Source organism: Notolepis coatsorum (assembly GCF_963971535.1).
Source record: "Notolepis coatsorum genome assembly, contig: SCAFFOLD_1086, whole genome shotgun sequence".
In the NCBI taxonomy this organism is placed as follows: domain Eukaryota; kingdom Metazoa; phylum Chordata; class Actinopteri; order Aulopiformes; family Paralepididae; genus Notolepis; species Notolepis coatsorum.
The window spans coordinates 1-27100 of NW_028174264.1; the positions used below are offsets into that span (position 1 = coordinate 1).

Here is a 27100-nt window from a genome sequence, read left to right on the forward strand (position 1 = left end):
GCAGTAGTCTGACCAGTTTGTTTTGAGATGTTTGTAATTTTGTTTTTAGCGCCTTTGAGGTGCTTTGGTACCATGAGGTGCAAGCATAGTCGTAGTACCCTTGAATGAGTGCTCCTGCTAGAGTCTTCAGGGTATTCTTGTTTACCAGTGAGGAGATCCGGTACAAGAAACGAGTTCGTTGGTTGACTTTTTTTATTACATTGGATGCCATTTTGTCACAGGAAAGATTTGCCTCTAGGATGGAACCCAGGTAGGTAATATCTTCTTTCCTTGTGACAATATTGTCACCCACTGTAACTGAGAAGCCGTCGGTCATGCTGAGTTTGTTATTTGAACCGAAGAGAATGGACTCTGTTTTGCCCATGTGTAATGATAGTTTGTTATCAGCGAGCCATATGCAGATTTTGCTTAGTTCTGAGCTGAGGGTTTTTTCAACCTGTAACTTGTTCTTGTCAGAGACCAGCAGGGCTGAGTCGTCCGCAAACAGGAACAAGTTGCAGTCACAAGCTGACGACATGTCATTTGCATAAATTAGGAACAGTAGCGGACCTAGTATGCTTCCTTGTGGAACACCACAGTTTACTGTGAGGGGGGGGGATAGGGTACCGTTTACCTCCACCATCTGCTCTCTCCCCTCCAGGTAGGATTGCATCCAGCTCACTGATAGACTATCAAAACCAATTGCTTTTAGCTTGTCAATCAGAATGGTGTGATTGACAGTGTCGAAGGCCTTTTGTAGGTCCAGCATGACCATGCCGCAGTATTTGCCCGCGTCCACCTCTTGTTTGATGTGGTCGTTTAAATAGAGAAGGCATGTGTCAGTGGAGTGGGATGTTCTGAAGCCAGATTGGAATTCGTAGATTAGATTTTTTTCCGCAAGGTATTTTTCGACCTGTTCGTATACAATTTTTTCCATGACTTTCGAGATGGAGGTAAGGATAGAAACAGGGCGGTAGTTGCCTGGGTCTAATTTACTGCCTTTTTTGTGCAGAGGGGTCACTCTCGCAATTTTGAAGTCCTTGGGGACGTGTCCCTGTTTTATAGAGAGGTTTATTATGTGTGTGATGACTGGGGTGATGGCGGCTGCTGAGTCTCTGAGGAATTTGGAGGGGATGTTGTCATGGCCAGTGGCCTTGTTAGGTTGGAGGGCGCTCAGTTTTTTGAGTACCTCATCTGTTGTTACCATTTCCAGTTTGAAGTCGTCTTTGTGGACCCCTAGGTTTTTGTAGTAAGCTACTATGTGTTCTACCCCATAATGCCCTGAGTGGGAGGGTAGTTTGTTTACCAGTGTTGTGGCTATGTTTGCGAAGAAACTATTTAAGTAATTGGCTACATCCAGCTTTTCTGTGATGAGCGTGTTGTCCGTCTTTATGTTTATGTTTGAGAATCTGGTTTTAAGTTTTTTACTGCAGCCTAGTTGGTTATTGAGTAATTTCCAAAGTTCACGCGGTTTGTTTTTGTTTTCCTCGGTTTTGTCATTGATGAATTTTTTCTTTGCTGTTTTGATCATGGAGTTTACATCATTTCTTAGTCTGTTTCTTTCCAGTTTGAGTTCCGTCACGTGGGCTTGGAGTTCACTGCTCGTGCTTATGTTAAGCTTTGACTGACTTTTACGAAACTCAGAGCATTTTTTGTCTCTGGTTTTCATAGCGGTCAATTTCAGCGTGCATCCACGGCTCAGCGCGATTTTTTACCCTGGTGGTTCTTAGGGGGGCCATGTTGTTTAGTATCGTTGAAAATTTGGTTTTGAAGCCAAGCCATGTTTCTTCAACCAGTGTACCATTGAGCTCATCTGACCAGTCCAGACCCTCCAGTTCAAGGTTAAAGGCCTCGCTAGAGTAGGTTTTTAGGTCTCTAGATGTGACTGTTTTGTGACAGCCAGCCTTTGTTTTAGCTTTTTGCGGGTACAGAATATCATATAATGATCACTTAACCCGCATGCTATAACCCCTTTATTGGCGATCTTGGACTTGTCAGAGGTCAGGATGAGGTCAATGGTAGTCTGAGTTGACTCACACACACGTGTGGGTTGTGTGATTAGTTGGCTGAGGCCGTGCAGATCACAAAACCTATTGTAGGATTTGAAGACGGGTGCATCTTTTTGTTGCATATCCGTGTTCCAATCCCCAATAAGAATCATTTCTGTATCCTCAACTCCAGCTAAGCACTCATCCAACACGTCATAAAAGCCATTTTGGTCTGGCGGTCTGTAAATTGTGCCGACTAGAACAGATTTAGCCCTTTCAAATAGAATTTCTACAAAAACAGTTTCAATAGCCTCATGATCTAGGTCTGTACGGTTAATAAATTTGGTGTCTTGATGGATGTACATACAGACACCTCCTCCATGCCTGTTCCTGTCATTGCGGACTAAAGAATAGTTCTCTAATTCAATTTCCGGGTCTGTTACTGATGGGTCCAGTTTGGTTTCTGAGAAACATAGTATGTTTACCTTTCCGCTACTGAAATGATTTCTTATTTCTGCCAGTTTGTGCCTGAGGCTATTTACATTAAGATGAAAGATATGTAGTCCGTTTTTATCTGCTGTGTCGTCAATATCATTGAGATAAAGGTAGGATTCTTCTTCTGTGGGAAGGGGGGGGGGCTCTGTGATGTCCGGAGGGGGGGTGGGGGATCCTAGTCCGTGTGGTTGATCTTGTGGCGGTAGGTGGGGAGGGGGGGATGGGGTCCTGTGTTCATTGATGTTAGGAGGGGGGGTGGGGATGATCCTTTGTCCTCTGCTGGTGTATTTGGTCGGTGTGAAAACCCGCGACGTGGGGGGGGGGGGCTGGTTGCTGTCCTCAGATGTCTCTGGAGGCCCTCCGTTGTGGGGGAGGGGGGGTGGGTCGGTTAGACTAGCTGTCCTGGCGGGGCTAGCCGAGTCAACCGGCGGGTCCCTGGTGCTCACGTCCCGCGCTGATATGAGTCCCCTGATTGCAAGCTCTCTCCCTCTTGCATCTCGGCTCCTCTGCTTGGGCTTCGGTGAGGGGATGTCGCCGCCTGCTGGTCGGTTGGTGCATCCGCTGGCCGTTGTGTCCTGGGCCGGCGACGGTGTGGAGATGCATGCTATTGACGGTGTGAGGATGAGCCGTTGATTCTTCGCCTGTTGGCGCGTTAAAAACAGGTCCTGGGTTCTGATGAATGTCTCCAGACAGGAGCAAATACAATAAAAACATCGATTTTCTATCAAACTTGCCTGTCGGGGGTAGTCTCTTTCTTTCGGGATTCGCCGTCAACAGTCTGTGAATAGTTGCCGTTCCAATAGCCGGATGTTTACTCTCCGAGCCATTCAACAGGTAAAAGTCACAATGGGACTGTAGATTTGCGCGTTTGTTGCCTTCCACCGCCGTTTCCTGACGATTCTGTGCTGAATTCAGGCACACGTCTGTAATCCAAAGTATGGCGAGCAAGAAATGCATAAATATTCCTGTATATCTTCTTTTTGTTGATTTTTGTTGTTGGTTTCCATGGGAACAGCAAGAGCTGGATATTCTGCGACCGTTCATGTCGAGAGCATGAACAGTAGCTTAGCCTGATTCACAACTACAACTTTAAAATTGTGTGTGTGTGTGTGTGTGTGTGTGTGTGTGTGTGTGTGTGTGTGTGTGTGTGCGCGCACGCGTGTGTCTAGCGTTATGGCCTGTGGGATGAGGAGGACCATGAGGGACCCCTGGAGGAGAAGACCTCCTCACCGGAGAGCTGCAAGAAGAAGGAGGAAGGAGAGAAGGAGGAGGAGGATGGCAAAGGAAAGGAGGGAGAGATGGAGGAGAAGACCTCCTCACCGGAGAGCTGCAAGAAGAAGGAGGAAGGAGAGAAGGAGGAGGAGGATGGCAAAGGAAAGGAGGGAGAGATGGAGGAGAGCAGAACCCGTCCTGGATCCAGTCTGGTGAACCTGGACGATGTCAAACTGGACCAGATGGAGAAGGTGGCTACAACTATGTACTATGACTTGCTTCTAGGTGGAAAACAAAACAAGTCAAGATACTCTCTACTCATCTTTGATTGCCTTCACCATTGCACCATTTTGCATCCCAGAATGATTTAAATACAATGCTTTTATTAAGGAGGAATGATCTAAATATAATGCTTTTATTAAGGAGGAATGATCTAAATATAATGCTTTTATTAAGGAGGATTGGTTTCAATACAATGCGTTTATTAAGAAGGAATGCAAAAGGCAACAGATCATGTCTTGTGACATGAAAAAGGATTGGTTTACATAAATGTTTTACATGACTGTGGCACTTTCCTAGTAAATGTTTCATATGTTTAAGTAATAAATGTCACAACAATCAAATATATATATATAAATATATAAATAAATACATTTAAAAAAAACACATCATACAATAGTGCCTAATAACCTCTATTGCTCAGCAGCACCAGGAGACCCAGGCTGACCCAGAGTCAGAGCTCAGTATCAGCTCTGCTCCAACTCCACAAACCCCTGCTGGCGAACCACCCCCCGCACAGCAGGCAGACGGACCAGAACCTATCAGCACCTCCGAGCCAGCAGAGGGGGAGGGGCGAAGGAAGGGCAGCTTGCTTCGCTTCCGCAAGAAAAAGAAACCGCAACCTAGCAAAGGTCAGCAGATGCCCCCCCCCCCCCCCCAGACAATGTAATGAGGGGGTGTCATCATGAATAATGGAAATTATGTATAGCATGGAAGAAATCACTCACAAAGTGTTCTGAATTGGTTTTCTGACAAGTACTTACGCTCGTTAATCTGTTTTAATCCATTGGTCTAATACTGTAGTAGAAGATTTGTCTTCCATGACAGCCATGGTAGCCTGATAGCTATGTTAGCTACCTGCCAATCTGATGTACATTACTGGATGGAGGGAGGGAGGGAGGGAGGGAGGGAGGGCGGGAGGGAGGGAGGGAGGGAGGGAGGGAGGGAGGGAGGGAGGGAGGGAGGGAGGGAGGGGGAGGGAGGGAGGGAGGGAGGGGAGGGATGAATGCATGAACAAAATATACAATTTTGAGATATTGTATTTAAAGAAAATTGTGAATTAAGACTACCGGTAATTGTGATTCTGACTTTGACTCATATTCCACATCTATGTATGTATGTATGTGTAGCAGGGTGGATTATCCCTGCTTCGTGGGAACTGTGGTGCACGGTCACTAGGTAGCGAGACACAGTAGAACTCTGGCTAGTTGCACCTCCGTCTTTGGGGTCAGGAGCGTCAACTGGAGGCTGGCAGTGGGAGTGTATGGGGCCCAGGATTTACAAACCTAGTCCGGTACTCTGGTCTTCCTCTCTCTTCCAGGGCAGTCAGCAGTACTCCCCAACACGCCCTCACTCTCCCCAATTGTCCCCTTAGCACCCCCCCACACCTAGTGACTGGATGGTAAATAAATAACTTGGTTCCCCCCACAAGCAGTACCCTCCCTCATTAACACCAGAAACCTTACAGTGGGAAAGGGAAGGTTAAATAGGAAGGGGTTAATAATATATATGGTACCCGCATCAAAGGGTTAAGATTAGGCTCAATAAAAGACACACACACCGTGCTCCCATTCAGTCTGATTATTATTGCACCATCATTCTAGTTACAATAGCTACGTCTGGTGATTATTGCACCATGGTTATCGTTACACAATAGTTACAGTTTGATAATTATTGCACCATGGTCATCATTACACGATAGTTACAGTCTAGTAATTATGTAATTACGCCCTAGGCACCAAGTGCTCTCGTTGTACTCAGACTAAGTGCTGCCCACGTCTGGGCTAGACACAGTATCAATACCTTCCCTAAGGGTTTACATATACTGCTCTAGTACTCTGTAATATGGGGAAAGAAGGGAGGACATAGGGGAGGAATAGAAGGGTTCACTGAATGGGAAAATATTATTACACCAACACGGTATCACACTCAAAAGAAATAAACAGAAAGCAAAAGAGTGGGCCCACAAAATACCAGTAAAAGTCCTATCTTAATGCCGGCATGTATTGTTTGGGGTACCCCTATGGAATGGTAGTAGCAACGTTACTTTCGCCCGCAGGCTGCACCACACTGTATACTGTATAATAACTCGGGAGTATCAATGCCCATTTGTACTCATCCAAAATGGCCGCCTCGCCGCGGCACTGTTGTCCGGAAAGCAAGATGGCGTCGAACGCTCTCGGTGAGGATGCTAGCAGGCGGAGCTGGGGCAGAGAGGCAGCGCCGGCTGAGAGCGTGTGCTGAGTGATGACGACCCCTGCTGGACGGGACGAACTCCCGTAGGCTGCAGGCAGCCGGGTGCAGATCTGGTCGCAGGTACCCGGGGCAGACTGATTGCAGGCAGCCGGAGCATACTGATTGAAGGCAGCCGGAGCAGACCGGTTGTAGGCCCACGCGCGTCTCGGGGCTCGCACTCTATACCGCACACAGTAACTACTATAACTCGATTGTTAAGGACTTTGATTCGTTGTTAGCCGCACGTTACTTATACCGCACACAGTAACTATTATAACCCGATTGTTAGTGCCTGGCTCTGCACTGTTTGTTCACACACTATCGCTGGTACTGCTAGGATATCGTGTCCACTAGCAAGTACTTCCTATCACCCGTCGCTATCTCACGGGGCCCTCCAACATAACTTCTGCAACAGGGCTCTCCTGAGCCCCCCTCCGTTGCGACTGTTCGTGTTCAAGTTCACTGCCGAAAAGGATCTCTTTCCGTCTTCCGCTCCCATATATCACGTTCCATCTCTCTCCAACACTCTCTGTCAGACACCGCCCCCTGGTGGTCCCGCCTACTAGTCACACAGGGAAGGATGTTGATTATGGTCCAGCGATACTGTGTATGGTCCATACTTCAGTCGATAGAAGGAAGAGAAACTCATATCATTGCTCGTGGGAATATCAATGATGTCTTTGTGTACAAAGGGGATATAAAACACAAGTCAGCAGTTCTGAATAATAAACAATATTTTCAGGCTGCTACATATGTATGTATGTATGTATGTATGTATGTACAGTATGTATGTATGTATGTATGTATGTATGTATGTATGTATGTATGTATGTATGTATGTATGTATGTATGTATGTATGTATGTATGTATGTATGTATGTATGTGTAACCGGTGTAAAACTCACTCCCCAGAGGCATACAAACTGAGCGCTTAGAAGGGAATTCCTTTCTTGGCGCAGCGGTTTGTTATGTCGCCCGCAGTGCGGACGCCTGGGGTTCGACTCCCACTCAAGGCATGGTCGAATTCGTGGCAGGGGCGAGTTGCCTCTGTTACATATGTATCTATGTATGTATGTATGTATGTATGTATGTACAGTATGTGTATGTAGGCTATATATGTATGATTTTGATACATTTCGGTTTACCCTGATTTTGATAATTTTTCCAGAGTATTTTCCTTAATTCTTCTGACTGTGAACGTGTCTCTAGCTGAATCCCTTACAGAGACATCGGAGCCTACAGAGCCTGCAGAGCCTACAGAGCCTGTTACCAAGAAGCAGAAGGGACGCAGGAGGGAGGAGGCCAGTAAGAGACTCCTGGCTATAGGACAGAAGATCCAACACACCGTCGTCTCATGGTGAGTCTGCCTCTCTGGCACGAGGCTCAACCTACTGGTGCAGACAGTGGTGGGTTCGTCGGGAGAGGGTCATATCTAAGGGTGGGAATCGCCAGAGACCTCACGATGCGATACTATCGCGATACTAATTATATCGCGATACGCTGAGTATTGCGATTTCTTTTTAATTTTTTTAATTTTTTTGGATCACATTTTATTTATTACCTTTTTTCAACTGCAAAGTAAAACTTTGTCACCATGTTTTATCTAATGAAAAATAAAGTTCAGTCTGTTCATCTCACTTCAATAATTTTTATTGCAGAACATAGTATTTTCTCAAGCAGACAGATGTAAACACTGCAATCTGTGTTGCATGTACCTGACAAACTGAACTGTTTGTATTACTGTCATATTCCAACTTAACTGACTGCACATGTGTGTGTTTGTGGACTACTGTACTATTAAGGGTATTGAAATGAACAATACAACTTCCTTATAAAAAAAAAAAAATATATATATATATATATATATTTTTTTTTATGAATAATTAAATATCAATACTTGGCGTCCCTGTATCGATACAGTATCGCCACGCAAAGTATCGCGATACTACTACGTATCGATTTCCCCCCCCACCCCTAGTCATATCACGGTTGGGTTCAAATCACTTTCAATGATCAGTGGATTTTCTATCAAATTCAAACACTTAAACTCAGATGGTCTTATGTAACTTTTTGACAAGTACATGAGAATAGTATCCAGCAAGGTTTTTGGATTGATTGAACTGAAAGTGCATTGATCCCTACCCTGTACTGTATATGGTGATGTCAGATATTGGCAGTGATGCAGTGGTAAAATGATGAACTCCAATCACTGACCACTGTAATGTTAATAACCTCCTCTCCTCTCCTCTCCTCTCCTCTCCTCTCCTCTCCTCTCCTCTCCTCTCCTCTCCTCTCCTCTCCTCTCCTCTCCTCTCCTCTCCTCTCCTCTCCTCTCCTCTCCTCTCCTCGCCTCTCCTCTCCTTTCCTCTCCTCTCCTCTCCTCTCCTCTCCTCTCCTCTCCTCTCCTCTCCTCTCCTCTCCTCTCCTCTCCTCTCCAGTGCACAACGTGCATACAAACCAGTCCAGAGTTTCTTTGGTGACATCATCCACACTGATTATCGGGCTGCTACAGACGTTTATGCGTTCATGTTCCTGACCGACGTCATTGACTTCATCATCATCGTCTTTGGATTCTGGGCCTTTGGGGTAAGGGATGGATGGATGGATGGATGGGTTGGTGGGATGAGCTGTTTCTCCACTGGCTCTTAGATGTGCGTACTAAGCGATGTAAGAAATAAATAAAACCAACAATAAATAATATCATAGAGAATAAGACGGTATATGGATTATTAGTACAGTCTATTCCACTATAGCTACATCCACGTGATTGGGTTCAGTTCTTATTTATTTATTTTCAGACATGGTTTGTTGAGTCGTGACTAAATGTAAAACATAATTGTTAATGATACAAATATTGTCATATTTATTATTATCATAATTATTTAATTCCGACGATGTCTGTAGAATCGAAGTGAACACAATCCTCAAGGATTTCTCCCAAATGAACCTGTTAAAAACGTGGGTGCACACACCAATACATCCAGATATAGTCGTATTATTTATTATTATTATTATTATTATTATTATTATTATTATTATTATTATTATTATTATTATTATTATTATTATTATTATTATTATTATTATTATTATTATTATTATTATTATTATTATTGTTTAATTCTGAGGATGTCTGTAGAATCGAAGTGAACACAATCCCCAAGGATTTCTCCCTAATGAACCCGTTGATAACACGGTCGCACACTAGTCTGTCAAACTTATGACTGCCTTTTCAAGTTTGTAAATCCTGTTCGTAGCTACGAATGAATTTACGAAAAGAAGAATGCCAAGAAAGTTTGTAAATCGAGTCACGAAGAAATGTGCTGGTAACTTTGAGGATTGAGGATGAGGTCCAATGTCTCTCCATCAGCAGAGCTGGAGTCCGCACTGCAATGAGCAGGGTTAGGATCAATCCACTTTCAACACTTAATAAGATTTTCATGCCAAACGTTTTTTTAGTCTTTGAATTTTAAAGGCTATGTTATGGAAATGGGGTTTGTAAGGATCTGGCGGTCTGAAATAGGCGCAGGAGAACAATGACATAGGTGCTCCTTGCCGTGTGTGTCAAGAATGAATGCTGGACGTGGAAAAACAATCAATACATTTGATGAATCAATTAGCTGTCCTTCTTGGAACCAGGAACACTGCTTACCCCAATGTACGAAGGACATAATCCATTCAAAATGTGATGTGGCGACGGAAATAAAATGTAGTTTCTTTGCACAAAAAAAAACATATTTTAAGATTCAAGGAAGTCGTATGAAATTGATGAAAAGATTGATTGATTGATTGATTGATTGAAAACTTTATTAACAGATTGCAGAATGGGTACAATACAGTACGGCTCAATACACACAATTGTTAAGTGGATGCAGACCAGAGAAAGACTTTCGTCTTGTTTACATCAGGGTCCCCCATTTTCAATTCATCATAACATTACATACATAATATGTCCCTTTTTATTATGAAATAAAATCCTGAATTAGTTGAATTGAAAGTGAATTGAACCCTGCCTGGCGTGGAGTCTGATGGTTTGTGGTGTGTCCAGAAACACAGTGCTGCAGCAGACATAGCCTCCACGCTCTCAGAGGACCAGGTCCCTGAGGCCTTCCTGGTGATGCTGCTGATCCAGTTCAGCACCATGATCATCGACAGAGCCCTCTACCTCCGCAAGACCGTGCTGGGAAAGCTCATCTTCCAGGTCAGCCTGAGCTCATCTGTATAGCTCTCTATAATATGTGTGTGTGTGTGGTTCTGTCTGTCTGTACATTTCATATGCAGTATAATCTTTACAAATGACTTCCCGGTGACTGTATAATCAGTGGTTTCCATAGCGACGTTTATCTTTTCATTAATTAATTCAATCAGTCAATGAATGATTCATTTGTTCATCCATCCAGATCCTGCTGGTGTTTGGGATCCACCTGTGGATGTTCTTCATCCTGCCTGCTGTCACAGAGAGGTGAGTGGGAAGGGGTGTTTAAAAGGAAAATGTTGTTAACAGAGTGTCATAATAAGGATTCTTCATGACGTTGATCTGACACAGTGCTATGCCTGTGAGCCGCCACTAGAAGCAGAGTGGCTAATCATGACTGACTGACTGACTGACTGACTGACTGACTGACTGACTGACTGACTGACTGACTGACTGACTGACTGACTGACTGACTGACTGACTGACTGACTGACTGACTGACAACTGACTGACTGACTGACTGACTGACTGACTGGAGATCATCTCTGATCATGATTGGAGAAGCAGGTGTTAATTTCCCTATACTAAGTGCATGTGCAGTTGGACACACACCTCAGTCTCCGTGTCAGTGTCCATTGTCATGGATGTGCCTTCGGCCGGAGCATTTAACCTCTGAAGCCTGAGCCTTTCAGAAGATTCGCCTAGAAGTACATACCCAAGGTCCCAAGGTCCATTTGCATGTTCTTGGTATCTAGGGACATCTAGGGAATGTATTCCCAGTGTCAGAAATATTGTCTGTTACTATGCTTGAGTAAATTGTAATGAACCAAAGGAGAATATCAATTATTATTATTATAATTTATTTTCATCTTTGATGGTGAATAACACCATGCTAACATAGACCAGACGTGAACAATTCAAATCGGGCCAAATCTCCTCTTTCCAATGGCAGCGTTAAATCTGGATTTAGTACCACCAGGCACCCGTTACAGGGCAGCAAAGACTGTGAATGAAACTACTCTAAGTACAGTTACTTTTGTATAATGTCCATAGCTCCGCCATTATCACCAGATTGCGACATGTTTCTTTCTAGACGTTCACAGAAAGGTGAAGAAACAATATATGTTGTATTTTATGGCAATATCGTTCAGGTTTTTTCGACCTGTGAGATATAGTAATCACCAAAATCACGTCGATCTTTTTTTTCAGGTAAGCCGGCTGCAGCTTTGACAGCGGCTGGTGTGAGCTGGGTAGTGTAGTTTTATGAAATGTCGACGTCCATCGAAAGCCCTGGGTCTCCTCTTAGGACTACAACAATCTCATGACTATTTAGCTAATAACACTGCTAATAATCATTGGTAAACAAACGTAGTGCTGAAAATATACACTTTGACTGCTGTTTTGATTGGATTAGGGTCTTGTACTCTTGGCTACATTTGAAAAAGAAACGCAACATTAATACGGACTGTATTGATCTATTTATGACGTGAAATACATCTGGGCCTGGTACCGGGCCGATCAGGCTTAAGGGGTTAACACACTCCCAGTAGCTAGGATCTGTTTCTGTCAACATGTTTTTGGATTGTTAATATGATGGCATGTGCTGATGCTCGAGTTTGTTAACTAGAGCCATGTTGTCGAAGGTTTTATGTCTTAATGTAACTTAATGTATGCTAACCTCATGATGGCAGTTGTGATGTTTTCATAATTTACTTCTGTTGTATAACCAAGGGCCTATGAAACCTGTTGTATATTATTATATATATTATATTATATTAAGCACATGGTTATTAATAGGGTCATCACAAGGTCACATGTTAAATGTTGAATTGTACCTTTCTCCCTCCAGGATGTTCAGTCAGAACTTTGTGGCCCAGCTGTGGTATTTCGTCAAGTGCATCTACTTTGCCCTGTCTGCTTATCAAATCCGCTGTGGCTACCCCACCCGTATCCTAGGCAACTTCCTCACCAAGAAATTCAACCACCTCAACCTGTTCCTATTCCAAGGGTATGGATGGATGGATGGATGGATGGATGGATGGATGGATGGATGGATGGATGGATGGATGGATGGATGGATGGATGGATGGATGGATGGATGGATGGATGGATGGATGGATTTATTTAATAAATAAATTAATGATTACGATAGAATAGATGCTTGTCATTATTCTGTAACTGTCTATATCTATGTATATTACTGTATAGTAGTGGTCGACTGATATGGGTGATCTGATATTTAGAGAGCAGGGCGGCTGATGGCATTTTAATGATTCTTTTTAAATGAAACGGAAAAATACATCAGGTTATGCTGTAGATTTCAGAACGTGACTAGTATTCAAGGAAGAGGGGGTACAGTATGTCAGAAGCAACGTCACTCAACTGCATTATAACATAATATATATTTAACGCTTGCCAGTAATGGTCTGATAAATGTTTTACAACCCCGGATTGTCAGGAGTAACGTTAGGAGTGGGGGCTGGGGAAGCCCATACAATAGCTTTTCAAACCCTGTAAGCTAACTTACCGGTAGTTTAGCTTGTTGAAGGCTTGCTACCATTACAATTAACGTTAACGTTATTCATATTTTCTCACTAAAGTGGCCGGAATACAGACAGTACACATTGTATATGTTATTGAGAGTGGCCAATTAAATATATTGGACCTCATTCTCGAACATGTTGTAAAAGGTTTGTACAAACGGTCTTCGCAGGTGGACATGTGAAACGGTCTTCGTAGGCGGCCAAAATCATCGCAGCTGGGTTCCCATGAATAAAAAACATCACTCATTCTTAAACTGGAAGCACGTTCTCGTACACCTTCATTTGCATACAGAAATGCCCCACCAGCTCCTTATAAGGAGACGCTATCCGTTGCATCTGCTCCGTGCCGACCCTTATGGGGGAAATATTCAACAGGTAGCACGGAAGCGATTTGTGACTGATCAAAATTGTATTAGATTAGGTTCAAATGTATTGTCATTATACAGCACAAGTACAATACAACATCCAACCAGAGTGCAAATGCAACAGTAAAGTGCAATAGTAACATACAATGAACAGGTGAACTGGTAAAAGGCTTAATTTGGGATAAATAGTTGGTGATTGCGTTCAAGTCGATTCTACAGACATTCTCGGAATTAAATAATTATAATAAAGATAAATACGACATTGGTCCTCATTCTCGAACATGTTTGTAAGTCCTTTGTAAATATCTTGGTAAAAAGTTCGTACTAACAAATTTACAAAAATCCTAGCCAAAATCATCGCAGCTGGGTTCCCATGAATGAAAAACGTCTTCCAGTTCTTAAACTGGAAGCGCGTTCTCATACACTTGAATTTGCATACAGATACACCCGCCAACTTCTTATAAGGCGAGGGCCGTGTGCAAAACAGCAAGAGGCTCAGCATTGCATCTGCTCCATGCTGACCCCTGTATTCAAGGATTCATCCCCAAGGATTTGTCCCAAAGAAAGTTGTTGAAAACACGGGCGTGCACCGGTCTGTCCGACTTCGAGTTCGTAGATCCTATATAAACCCTACAAGGAATAAGTTCGTAAATCGAGTTATGAAGGAATTTCTTGGTAACTTTCTCGTAAGTCCGTTTGAGAATGAGGACCATTGAGTTTTGAAAGCTAAGAATTTAAGCCTTAAGTCTTGGAATGGCAAAATTGACTAGGCTGCCTGCAGATGTGTCTGACATCTTTACTTCGTGTGTGTGTGTGTGTGTGTGTACATGTGTGTACATGTGTGTACATGTATAGTATGTATGTATTTGTCCATCTACTGATGTGTACTGTATGTGTGTGCCCTGCTAGGTTCCGTCTGGTTCCGTTCCTGGTGGAGTTGCGTGCTGTGATGGACTGGGTTTGGACCGACACCACACTGTCCCTCTCCAACTGGATGTGTGTGGAGGACATCTACGCCAATATCTTCATCATCAAATGCAGCCGCGAAACAGAGAAGGTAACTAGAAGATCAGACTTGTATGCATTTTGCATCGCAGGCACACATGCAGTAGGCTGGTAAAGTATGCAAAATATGCGCATATGATTTGTTACTTAAAAATATGCAAAAATAGGCCAGTTGTTTTTCTACCTAAGAGCAGGGGAATATATATATACTGTATATAGCTGAGTCATTCAGCTCCTTTTAGAAAAACGGTAGCGCAGTGCGTAGTGTCAGTAGTAGGGGGTGTAACGATGCCACCTCACAACGATTCAATTCGATTACGATTCTTCAGGCAACGATTCAATGCATCATGAAATCTCTTCATTTGACCACGATTCGATTCGATACATTTTCTATCAGTTAATTAACCCAAAAAAAATGTATACGCAAATGTGGCTGGGGGAACTGATTCACTCAGCATGAATGGACTATAGGTCAATAAAAACAATACAAAAAATTTAAAAGAATTATAATTTTTAAAAATTTCGATTCTAACATTTTCAAATCGATGCAGTTGAATCGTCACATTAGGATCGATGCATCGTTACACCCCTAGTCAGTAGCATAGGTCCTTTAAGGAATAGCTCAGTGCGTAGTGTTAGTAGCATATCTCCTTTAAGGAATAGCTCTGCATAGTGTCAGTAGCATAGGTCCTTTAAGGAATAGCTCTGTGTGTTGTGTCAGTAGCATAGCTCCTTTAAGGAATAGCTCTGTGCGTTGTGTCAGTAGCATAGCTCCTTTAAGGAATAGCTCTGTGCGTTGTGTCAGTAGCATAGCTCCTTTAAGGAATAGCTCTGTGCGTTGTGTCAGTAGCATAGCTCCTTTAAGGAATAGCTCTGTGCGTTGTGTCAGTAGCATAGCTCCTTTAAGGAATAGCTCAGTGCATAGTGTCAGTAGCATACCGGTAGCTCCTTTAACTCATTGACTGCCATGCTGTTTTCCCATCTGTACTCCCTGGCACCAGCATTTCAGACCATTTTGATGATATTTGCAGACCCATCGTATATTCTATATTATAGCTATGGAGACAATACTGTGGCTCATTTGAAAGGCAATATTCATACTCCAACAGGGAACAACCCGTTTATTTCTACATACCTCCGTTCCTGCGCAATCCCAGGCTAAAAAGCGTCCCGTATCAACAAATTCCATGCTCATTTTCTAGAATGCAAGATATTGCATGTTTTGTGCACAGCATACGCAGTTCGTGCTTGTTGCTTGTCTGACACCTATATATTTCCAGGTCAAAGGTAACATGACCATACATACAATTGTTTCTATTCACAAAACCACCATGGGGGGCGCTACATAAGAATAATACATTATACTGCTGTAGAATGAGAGGATTCAATTCAAAATGAACATTTACATTCAAGTCCAACATATCTACACATACCCATACAGTAAACACATACACATGAATACAGTATTTACATGCATACATTTATGTGTATAATTGGTAATGGATATGTGGCATTATGTGGCCTGAGTTGCTCACCTAAGTTAGAAGGGGTGACAGGCCTACTACAGGTTCCCTCGCCAAACTCGTCAGACTCGCTTTCTGAGGCTGGGATCATAAAGGCATGTTTTAGGATGGGGTTCGGTGTGGTGTGTGTGTGTGTGTGTGTGTGTGTGTGTGTGTGTGTGTGTGTGTGTGTGTGTGTGTGTGTGTGTGTGTGTGTGTATGTGTATGTGTATGTGTGCGTGTGTGTGTATGTTGGCACTGAAAGTAGCTTACAGTCAGTCATTTCATTAATTAAACCTTTTCCTGCCAGAGTTTATATTGAGCTGCTGAAAGTGGTTCAGTTTTTTACACTCAGTTGGTATTTATATTGCTGACATAATACAAATGAGCCATCTATCCAAAATATACTACGTGCTATGTCTGTTTCTGGCTGCACACAAGTAGGCTACATGAGCTGAAAGGTTTTTTGGCCGTGAGGTGGTTCTCTGAAGGAACGCATTTTGCCCTCTATTAGATTTCTGGTATAGAGTTGCTATAACATAAACGTAACTGCCTGTGTGTGTGTGTGTGTGTGTGTGTGTTTTTTTTTAAGGCTGTCCCCGAAGCCTGTTTTTGTACACTAATCTATTCGATTATTTAATAGTCAAATCTGTAAAATAGTGCTTCCCACATTAAAACATCCAGAATGACCTAATTAAAGATATAATGTGTAACATTTCCACATAAAAATATCTAAAAACTACTAGATTGACGCTTGATTGACAGATCTGTTTTCGCAGAGGTAGCTTATTTTTTATAAAAAAAATATTTTTCATTCAAAAACTTAAACATTAATACAGAGATTTGGGTGATGTTCCCAAGTCTGCCACTAGCTTTCAAACCCTGTCAGGCTCATTTGATTTCTCAATCTAGCTAAAAGCAAAGAAAGGTGCAGTGCATTTGAACAATCAAGACAACAACTTCCATGATCACATGCTCCTTCACGACCAAAAGCCTTTTTTTTTTTTTTTTTTTGATCAAATTTTTTATTATTATTCACACGAAACAAGACAACACATTAACCACAATCACAATACATAGAACTTCACAAGAAAATAACAAAAACAATAATAATAATACAGACTAACAATTATACAGACAAGAGAAAAGAAAACAGAGTTCAACCTTCTAAATTTTAATTCCAAGGGGTACTATCTAATAAATGGTCTTTCCCAGTGTTCAGCCCCGATTCCCGGCCGTGTGACCCTATATTAATAAAACGTACATCTCCAATCCACCACAAGGACCATTTTTTGAGAACACGACCCGAAAACAGAGCAATGAACCTTCATGAAAAAACAAAAACCTGTAGAGGTGTTCCATAGACTCACAGAGACCGTGTAAAAGTGGCCAAACAGTGAAGAAATAGTTAAATAGCTGCCCCCCCATAATATCCCCAGCTAAACTCAAGATGACAAGACAAAAGACAAGACAGACAAAAACATTTCCTCCTCCCCCTCCCAAGAGACCGCCGGACTCACCCGAACACGCACCCCAACCCCGCTCAGCCGCACACTGCGGTCTTTACCTTCTCAGCTGCTGCGAACCACAGGTCAATTCCAGCCTGCCCTACCCCAATCACCCGGGCTGTGGATATCTCAAGATAAATCACATCCAATAGAGTTAGGGACCAGTTAATCATTGTAAGCTTCTCAGGCTCCTTCCATCTCATTGCTATTAGCTTCTTCGCTGCTGTGACGCCCGCTAGGACAACCCTTTTCAGTTGTACGGACGCGGGTAGTGTCGTTATATCGTTCAGGAGTAGCGTAACAGCTGTGAATGGGATAGTTAAGCCACACAGATCTGAAAGTTTGTCCGTTATTGACCTCCAGAAGCGGGCCACTGGTGGGCAATCCCAATACATATGCATATAAGTGCCAGTGGCCTTTTGAGAGCACAAAGTGCACCGAGAGTCGGTTATCAGTCCCATAGCATATAGCTTCCTAGGTGTAAGATAGGTCCTATGAATATAATTAAAATTAATTTGCTGGTGATTGGGGTTGCGGGAAGATAATGCCACATTTGCCCAAACATCATCCCAGTCAAACTCGGGGTCCAACTCCGGGATATCCACACGCCAGATTGTATCCAATGATAAATTTTTATACGTGGATTGAATTAAGAGCGTATAAAAGTCGGAGACAAACCCTCTGGATGTCGTCCTGTCCACTATGAGCCTGAGGAAGGGGTGTGGGTGCAAGGCTTGAGCCCACGGTACGCCATGCGCCCTCAGTGCTGACCTTAGTTGAAGGTAAAGAAAGAAGGACTCGCCGGGAAGATCATAAAATTCTCTTAAGTCCTGAAACGCACGGAGGCCGTTCTTATCATAAATATCCTCCAGAGTATGCACTCCCCTCCTTTGCCATTGAGGAATATTAACCGGCTTGTGTCCAACAAGTAATTGCTGGTTATTAAAAATTGGAGAGTCCAGGTGCCAAGGGCATTTAACCCCACACGACCTCTGTACATTACGCCACGTTTGAATCACGTGAGTTATGATCGGTCCATACCTCAGCCGGCATTTCGAAATAGAGACAGTGGAGTACACTACATCCTGCAATCTTAGCGGAGATACCGCCGCCGCTTCTAAGGAGCGCCACGATACAGCCTCTACAGGGTCTAGCCAGCACATCAGAGGTCTCAGTGAAAAGGACCAGAAATAAAGTTTAAAATCAGGGATTGCGAGGCCCCCATCTTGTTTTCTACGTTGAGTAGTAGCCCTTTTGATTTTCGGGCGTTTGTTATTCCAGATAAACTTAGATACCATCGATTGTACCTTGCGCCAGTGGTCTATTGGAGGGGGCAGGGGGAGCATTGAGCTAATAAAATTTATCCTAGGCAGGATGTTCATTTTGATTATGGAAGCCCGGGCTTGTAAGGAGTTAGGAAGGGACGACCACCTGTCTAGATCCTGGCGTATTTTATCATAAGTACCCGTGAAGTTGTACTTAGTAGTTTGGTTCAGCGTGGGGAATATCTCTATGCCCAAGTATTTAAAATGTTCTACTATGGGGATATCAGCTGGTAGTCGTACCGCCTTGGCCAGTTCATTAAGAGGTAGGCAGGCTGATTTGTTCCAGTTAATCTTAAAACCTGACAATTTACCAAAGTCGTCGATTATCCTCAATCATTTTGTGGCCGACCGGGAGGGGTCGTCCATGAAAATCAGCAGGTCATCCGCATAGAGAGCAATTTTGTGTGGAGTATTGTTGACCATTATGGGGACGATGTCCTCCGATTGCCTAATAAATTGGGCCAAAGGTTCGAGGGAAAGCGCGAACAGTCCCGGGCTCAGAGGGCAACCCTGTCTAGAAGATCTGGAGACTGGAAAGAGTGTGGAACAGTTTTTGCCTGTCAGTATCATCGCAGACGGCGAGGCATACAGGACTTTAATCATATGAATAAAACTCTTTCCAAGACCCATGACCTCAAGTACCTTCCACAGGTATGACCACTCAAGTCTGTCAAACGCCTTCATGGCATCCAAAGACAGAACTGTGGATGGAGTTGTATTGTCTTTACTGTTATCGATTACATGCAACAGCCTCCTAAGATTATCTGCAGCCAGACGCCCCGGGATAAAACCAGTTTGATCGCAGTGTACCAATACAGACATAAATCTCTGCAGGCGACGGGCCAGCACCTTGGCAAACACCTTTAAATCGGCCCCGAGAAGACTCAAGGGTCTATAGCTACCACAATCATTGGGATCTCAAAAGCCTTCTTTTGTTATTGTTTTGAGACCGCCGGCAGAAATGTACATATTGTAAGTTTAAATCTAGTTCTTACCAGAGATGTGCATGGGGTAAAAAGCATAAACAAACGATTAATCAAGTAAGAAAGTCTTACTAAAACCAAACTGACCAATGAATGGACTAAGAGGGGACACATGTATTCTGTCCTCAGAAATACCCCCAGCCTAAAGGCCAGAAGAAGAAGAAGATAGTGAAGTACGGGATGGGAGGCCTCATCATCTTCTTCCTGATCTGCATCATCTGGTTCCCCCTCCTCTTCATCTCATTGGTCAGATCGGTGGTGGGCGTGGTCAACCACCCTGTCGACGTCACGGTGACCGTCAAGCTGGGAGGATATGAGGTAATCAAGCAGGATGTGGTCATAAATAGGATATGATGTAATGAATTATTGTAGAGGTCATCATTATAGTATAAGGCTGTTGCAGAGACACCACAACGTGGCAGTACATATTAATGAATCAAAAACCCCATGAAATAAAAAATAAAAAATGTATGCAAGGTACCTATGTAAACTACTTGTTGTGTGTGTGTGTGTGTGTGTGTGTGTGTGTGTGTGTGTGTGTGTGTGTGTGTGTGTGTGTGCATGTGTGTGTGTCCAGCCCCTCTTCACCATGAGTGTACAGCAGCAGTCCATCCAGCCATTCACAGAAGGAGACTACAACAGCCTCACTGAGCGCTTTGGAGACAATGCTGTACGTAACACTAGCTTTACTCTGTGTGTGTGTGTGTGTGTGTGTGTGTGTGTGTGTGTGTGTGTGTGTGTGTGTGTGTGTGTGTGTGTGTGTGTGTGTGTGTGTGTGTGTGTGTGTGTGTGTGTGTGTGTGTGTGTGTGTGTGTGTGTGTGTGTGTGTGTGTGTGTGTGTGTGTGTGTGTGTGTGTGTGTGTGTGTGTGTGTGTGTGTGTGTGTGTGTGTTCTGGGGTGAGTTCAGTGATTGAAGCAAAAAGCCTGGGCTATTAATTAAAGTTTTACAGTATACATGTTTGGCACTATGGATTGTGGGCAGGTGTGTTTTTTTATAACACTGCTCCTCTCTCTGATGGTCTCTAGGTGGCCATGCAGTTCATCACATTATACAATTATGACGACATAGTGACCACCAGGATAGAGGGCAGTTCAGGCTCTGTGTGGAGGATCAGCCCCCCCAGCAGGCAGGAGGTCATCAGGGAGCTGCTGGGAAGTAACGTCGACATGACGCTGCGACTCGCGTGGAACTTCCAGAGGTACGTGGTTATGTGTCTGTGTGTGCCTTCTATGAGGTAATGTTCATGTTTATATGTTTATTTTTGTTATAGATTGTGTGAGTGTGTGTTTGTTTGTGCACATGACCTTATGGTGTGTGTGTGTGTGTGTGTGTGTGTGTGTGTGTGTGTGTGTGTGTGTGTGTGTGTGTGACTGTGTGTGTGTGTGTGTGTGTGTGTGTGTTTTGGAGAGGGGGTATGATAAAAGCGATTGTGTAGTGTGTGTTTAATTGCTGGGGGTGTACCAAGGAACTGCAGTGAGTGGATATGACTCTATTTGCAGTGATATACAGCAATGAGGGGAATATGGTCTTATGCTTGTGTATGCATTAACTATTGCTCTCTCCCCCCCCCACCCCCCCCCCCCCCCCACCCAGGGACCTAGGTAAAGGAGGTACAGTGGAGCATACGTTTGATACACACTCTATTGCCTTGAATCCAGGGAACCCAGTCAGGGCAGACCTGGCATCACTACTGGTGGGCAACCGCACAGACCCTGTGTAAGTCTAATGGCACTAAAGTGTGTCTTTACATTTGTTAGGGTTAGTGGGACGTCCCAGACAAATATTAGAGTGTTCCATATTTCATATTGCTGTGTGTGTGTGTGTGTGTGTGCATGTGTGCCTGCATGCGCGTGTGTGTTTCTATCACATCACATACTGTATTTCCTTTAGGAATGTTCCTTATAGGCTCTCTAACTACATTCATTGAGTGTGCCTGTGTTCCTTTTGTGTTTGTGTCTCATATAGCATTGGTTATCAAACTCTTTCATGGAAAATTTACACATAATGGGTCAGGGACCGCCATTTGATAATGATTGTATCAGGGACCCCCGTCTGAGAAGATAATTGTCATTAGATGATTTAGTTCAGTTTAGTTCCACAACTGTCAATAATGTGTGTAGGTGGGGAGATATGAGTGGAGAGTGAGATCTAATGATCAGAATAGTCATTATATACATTCTCTCAGTGGGCTAACTTATAGTGAATAAGATATTAGTGAAATTAAACTATTACTAATTTAGCTTGGGACCCCCACAAGGACCCCTGGGGTTCTCCGCACCCCACTTTGAGAACCACTGTCGTAAAATGTGTTGTTTTCCATGTCTCCATTTAGACGTGTCCCTCATATGTTTCCTAACTACATCCGCGCCCCCAATGGAGCAGAAGCCAAGCCAGTCGGCCAGCTCTACGGTGGTCAGTTCACTAGATGCATCTTTGTATTTATACTAGGGCTGTCAAAGTTAATGCTTTAACTTTGGAGATTAATTAAAATGATTTAAAGCGTTACATTTCTTTTATCTAGATTAATCTATGGAGTGAAACATTTTCAACATTCTGAACTTTCAGCAGTATCTTTGCTTGTTCTTTTTTTGCATTGACTCATGCACCTTTTTGAAAATCATCTGACACGAAGATGGAACACATTTCTGTTAATAGATTTATATTACTGGTAGTTCATACAAGTTTGTGTTGATTCTACATTAATTCCATGATTTTACTCAAGTAAATATCTGTTACAAACTTCGGTCTTTAGTAGAAAAATGCGATTTTTAATCTAGATTCATTACAGAAGATTGTGAGATTAATTAGTTAATTATTTTTAATCTATTGACAGCACTAATTTATACATACTGATTTCTATAGCATTTCAAGAGCATGCATTTGTATTGTATTGCTCCATTGGTTGCTGTAGAGTGGCTGGCAGGCCTAGCAGAACGAGAGAGAGAGAGAGACTGACAGTGAGAGGGGAGCAGTCGTCCTCGATGGCCTGGATGAAACACACATGTTCACATACAATACGTGTTATGTATTCAAACCAGCCCGCTTACGAGGGCCATCAAGAGCAAGATTCAAGATTTTCAAGAGGTTTATTTGTCACATACATACCAGGGCATACAGTGAAATGCGGGTGGCCATGCCTGCTTTGATTGTGCAATAATACTAAATAATAAAATACATAAAATAGGCATGATAAAATAGACATGCTAAAGTCCTGAGATAGTGCAATGCAATGTTAGCTACGGATTAAGGCACTGGGTCCTATGTACACTACTATACAATATACAGTTTTTACACCTTAATGCTATACTTTCTATTTCTAAACTATACTATACAAGAACCACAACAGTTCTCTCCTTAAAGTGACCTTTATTTTTCTCTATTTTCACGTCCCCGATGAGTGACCTCTCCCACCTTGCACCACGTTGTGATCGGCCGCCCCTGACGCCACTCTGCCCTCTTCGTGGGCTCTCTCTCTCCTATAGGTGACGAGGACGGTTACCAGAACGTGACGCTGGCCCTGATGAGTGACCGCTCGCTGAACGGCAGCGGTCACCAGGAGTGGTGGAACATTGCCGTAGCGAACTGCTCAGAGAGATGTGGGGTTCTGCCCATGGTGATCTTTAATGACAAGGTCAGCCCGCCCAGTCTGGGATTCCTGGCTGGATACGGGTGAGAGGCACACAGACACAGATGCATAAGGATTACAACACTTAGGCATGACACATTGGATACACAGAGCACACACACACGCATAGTACTAATTTATAAGAATCACACACAGATATATTATGCATAGGGAGCAGACAAAAACAAATACACACACATGCATATGGAGTACAAACTGGAACTGGGAAGTATACTGAATATGAAGGTATGATGATAATCTAATCTAAAACGTGTTCTCTAATGCAGAATCATGGGTCTATATGTGTCTGTGGTCCTGGTGATTGGAAAGTTTGTCCGAGGCTTCTTCAGTGAGATCTCACATTCCATCATGTTTGAAGAGATGCCTTGTGTCGACCGTATCCTCAAGCTGTGCACAGACATTTTCCTGGTGAGTCTACACATGCACACATATGCCCATGCATACACATACAGGTACAAGCACACATACACACATGCATGTTTATTTAGGCCACTTTTGCATAGGGACATTGCATTTATCCCCAAAACCCTAACCACTAACATATAACCCCCCACAAATACAATTGTACAAACACATTTTCCAACCTTTTAAAACTAAACTCTCATCAATGTGTGTGTGTGTGTGTGTGTGTGTGTGTGTGTGTGTGTGTGTGTGTGTGTGTGTGTGTGTGTGTGTGTGTGTGTGTGTGTGTGTGTGTGTGTGTGTGTGTGTGTGTGTGTGTGTGTGTGTGTGTGTGTGTGTGTGTGTGTGTGTGTCTATGTGTGCGTGTGTGTGTTCCAGGTTCGTGAGACAGGAGAGCTTGAGCTGGAGGAGGAGCTGTACTCTAAGTTGATCTTCCTGTATCGCTCACCAGAGACTATGATCAAATGGACCCGAGACAGCCAAAGGGACCGACTGTTAGAAAGAGACTGAGACAGAGACAGACACTCATGGACGGACAGCGAAACGTCCCATCCGCCGGAGGTTTCCATCTGAAGGGCCTTATACAGTGTTTCACTTCTCTACAAAGCACCTTACTTACACTACCGACCCGGTGGGACTCGAACCCCTAACCTGTCTGACAGGAGTCTGTGCCAATGCTCTGAGCTACTCAGAATTCAACCAAAGACCCTGATGAACTGGTGGTGTTTGACGCAACATGATTGGATACTGTAATATTGCAGCAAATTGACTCACAGTCACCTTAATGACAGTTTGCTAAACCGTTGCGCTTTAGTGTGGTGGGAAACTTGTATAGTATACACACCCATCCTAGCATCACTTCTGGATCTCTAGACGAGGAAGCCTGTCAAATACCAGGCTGACTGGATGACTAGCTGTCTTGGTTGCCCGGCTGACCGAATGCTGATTAAGGGACTTGCTGGTCACCCCAACCTTGGACAGTCCTGTTTGGGGACGGGATATCCGACAGGGGCTGGGTCCCTTCTCCTGAATCTTGCAACTACAGCTGACCTGATATTTCTTTGGTCTAGGAGTGTGTCTCTTGAGAGGAAACGTCTCTGCTTTAAACCTGCTTAGAACAGATAGAAGACTATAATGGAAGACAAAGAGCGCTGATGTGCCGCGTTAAAACAATCCTGCTCCAATTCCTCCGTTAATAGCGGACCCCTGTGCAAGGAAAGACGGAGTTCACAGAAGGAGAGGGGGAGAGAGAGTGAGAGAGAGTCGAGAGTGGAATGCCGAGTAGTGTTAATGTTGCGTTACAGCCAGCGGGTTGCATCTCAGATGCTTCTCGCGGCGGTGGCGACGTGTCGTACAGAATGTCCTAATTTTCTCAATGCTCTAAATGCTTTATTCTTAGCGGGGCTCCACCCAAGGGCTGCGATCACCTCTCTCTCCGTCAACAGTTTGTTTCACACATTGATCGGAAAGCAACAAATCCATGTTTACAGACTCTTACTCTTACTCTTAGTGAGACAGTAGTCGAGTCCTGTGTTTGTGTTGCCCTAAAGAATGCTGGTGATGTAATGAGGCCGCTATGGTGAAATCCCAGCACCCGATTGGTCTGGGTCAAAAGAAGACCTCTCTGATTGGTTAATCAACCAGAAGTGTGTATTTTCGGAGCTCATTGACCTATTAAGGACATTGTCAGGTGCTTTCAAAACGGACATTTTGCATTTGATCCAAGGGATCTTTCACTTTTTTGCCCATAAAAGACCCCTTGGATTGGTAAAGGAAACAAAAGACACCACAAACTATTTATATATGTTTCAAATTACAATTTAGTTGACAGTTTGTGTGGGTTGTGATAGCGTAGAGTCTCTGCCCTTTGATCCTGCCTACAGTTGCCATGCAACCGATGGAAAAGGCAAAGACTCTTTAGATGAATTTCCTAAACCCCAGCCCGTTTGGAAATTGCTACAATTCACTAAGTTGCACAGTAATGATATTCTCTCATTTGAAATCCAATTAAATGAGCAGAAATACTACATGTCTTAAGTTGATTTTTCCTTTATTTTTCCTTTATATCCACCCTAAACCATTAATAACACTATATGTCTATCATTCGTCCATATCTTGGGACGATTTAACTATTGAGTTTACAGGTTCCGAATGCTTCATAATTTGATGGGAGAATGCACAGTGTGCATAGTGACAGGTTACATATGGACTCTGTAATGGTGGAAAGACTTGAATCGCACTATTTTACTACAGTAGAATGTACTGTACATTTTGTGTTTAGAATTACAGAATACAGCCACTCCACTGGGAGAGGGAAAAAAAAGCATCTAACAAAAATGAATGTCCCAGACCATGTCCACACGTATACAGATATTTATGAAAAATGCAGTTTTCTCTGCTATCAGGCCCATGGAGAGCTCCCCACAGCCTGCCATCAGGTCAGTTCATGTGAGTGTTTGCTAAAGCATCGTTGTTCTTTTGAAAACAGAGGAAATATCCATGTATGTGTGGACATAGCCTTAGCTCTAACAGTCTGTGCTAAATGTTTCCTTACTGGAATTTACACGGGAGGAAACTGTTATGCTGGAAAACGTTGATATATTGTGACACTATGGCTGGATGTACAGGAACAAAGAAAAGGTTGTTTTTAATTATGACCTGGAGTTGATGTTTTTTCACTCTGTTTTGTCTGCAATGGAAAGATCTAATCTGGGGGCGTATGGGGTTAGTAAAAATCAGATTTTCATTTTGTCGTTCCTTTGTTGATTGAGTTTATAATATGTTCTTAAGAGGAAAGCACACGGCTGCCATTGTGCCTTAAATCACTTCTTTAAATTGTTTTAAAAAATTATTCAGCTGTAGCTTGAGCTGTTTCAAAATGCCAAATATGCACAATTTAAATGCCAAACTTAAAACCATGCCTTGACTTTATGAAACTGTTTGACCCCTTCTTGCCGTCTGTATGTCCTTCGTTCTGCTGTCACACAGGGGCTGGCCTGAATGTGCTGTATTTCACTGTAAACCTATAGACTCTGTTTTGCCATGCAATGTTTGGCAGTCAACGTCACAGTCTAGTTTATCTCAGAGCCGTACAGGCTGTGGCTGTTGAACTTCTCATATCATCACTGTCCTGCAGAAATGTGTCCAAAAAGTACTTCTTTCAGGGATTGAGAGGAACTGAGATTTATTTTTCATGAAGCCAACTTTTGACTTTGATTTTACATTGTAATATCTCTGGTTTGGCTTTATCCTTGGGTTTGATGCACATATATACAGTAGATACAGTAGATACAGTAGATACATACATACATACATACATACATACATACATACATACATACATACATACATACATACATACATACATACATACATACATACATACATACATACATACATACATGCATACATGCATACATACCTACACACAAGTGTCC

General features: G+C 43.1%; 1 protein-coding gene across 1 annotated transcript; it reads left to right on the top strand.

Annotated features, from left to right (window-relative positions):
* Positions 1-3631: 3631 nt before the first annotated feature.
* LOC311247601 (piezo-type mechanosensitive ion channel component 1-like) lies at positions 3632-26539 on the top strand (the record flags this gene model as incomplete). Its single annotated transcript, XM_084338629.1, has 16 exons — positions 3632-3925; positions 4378-4585; positions 7398-7545; positions 8627-8774; positions 10237-10389; positions 10589-10650; positions 12233-12391; positions 14201-14348; positions 19744-19932; positions 20192-20284; positions 20641-20813; positions 21209-21331; positions 21948-22027; positions 23098-23284; positions 23528-23669; positions 24042-26539. Coding segments are annotated over 16 exons (2439 nt in total), but the record flags the coding sequence as incomplete, so codon positions are not given.
* Positions 26540-27100: the final 561 nt, after the last annotated feature.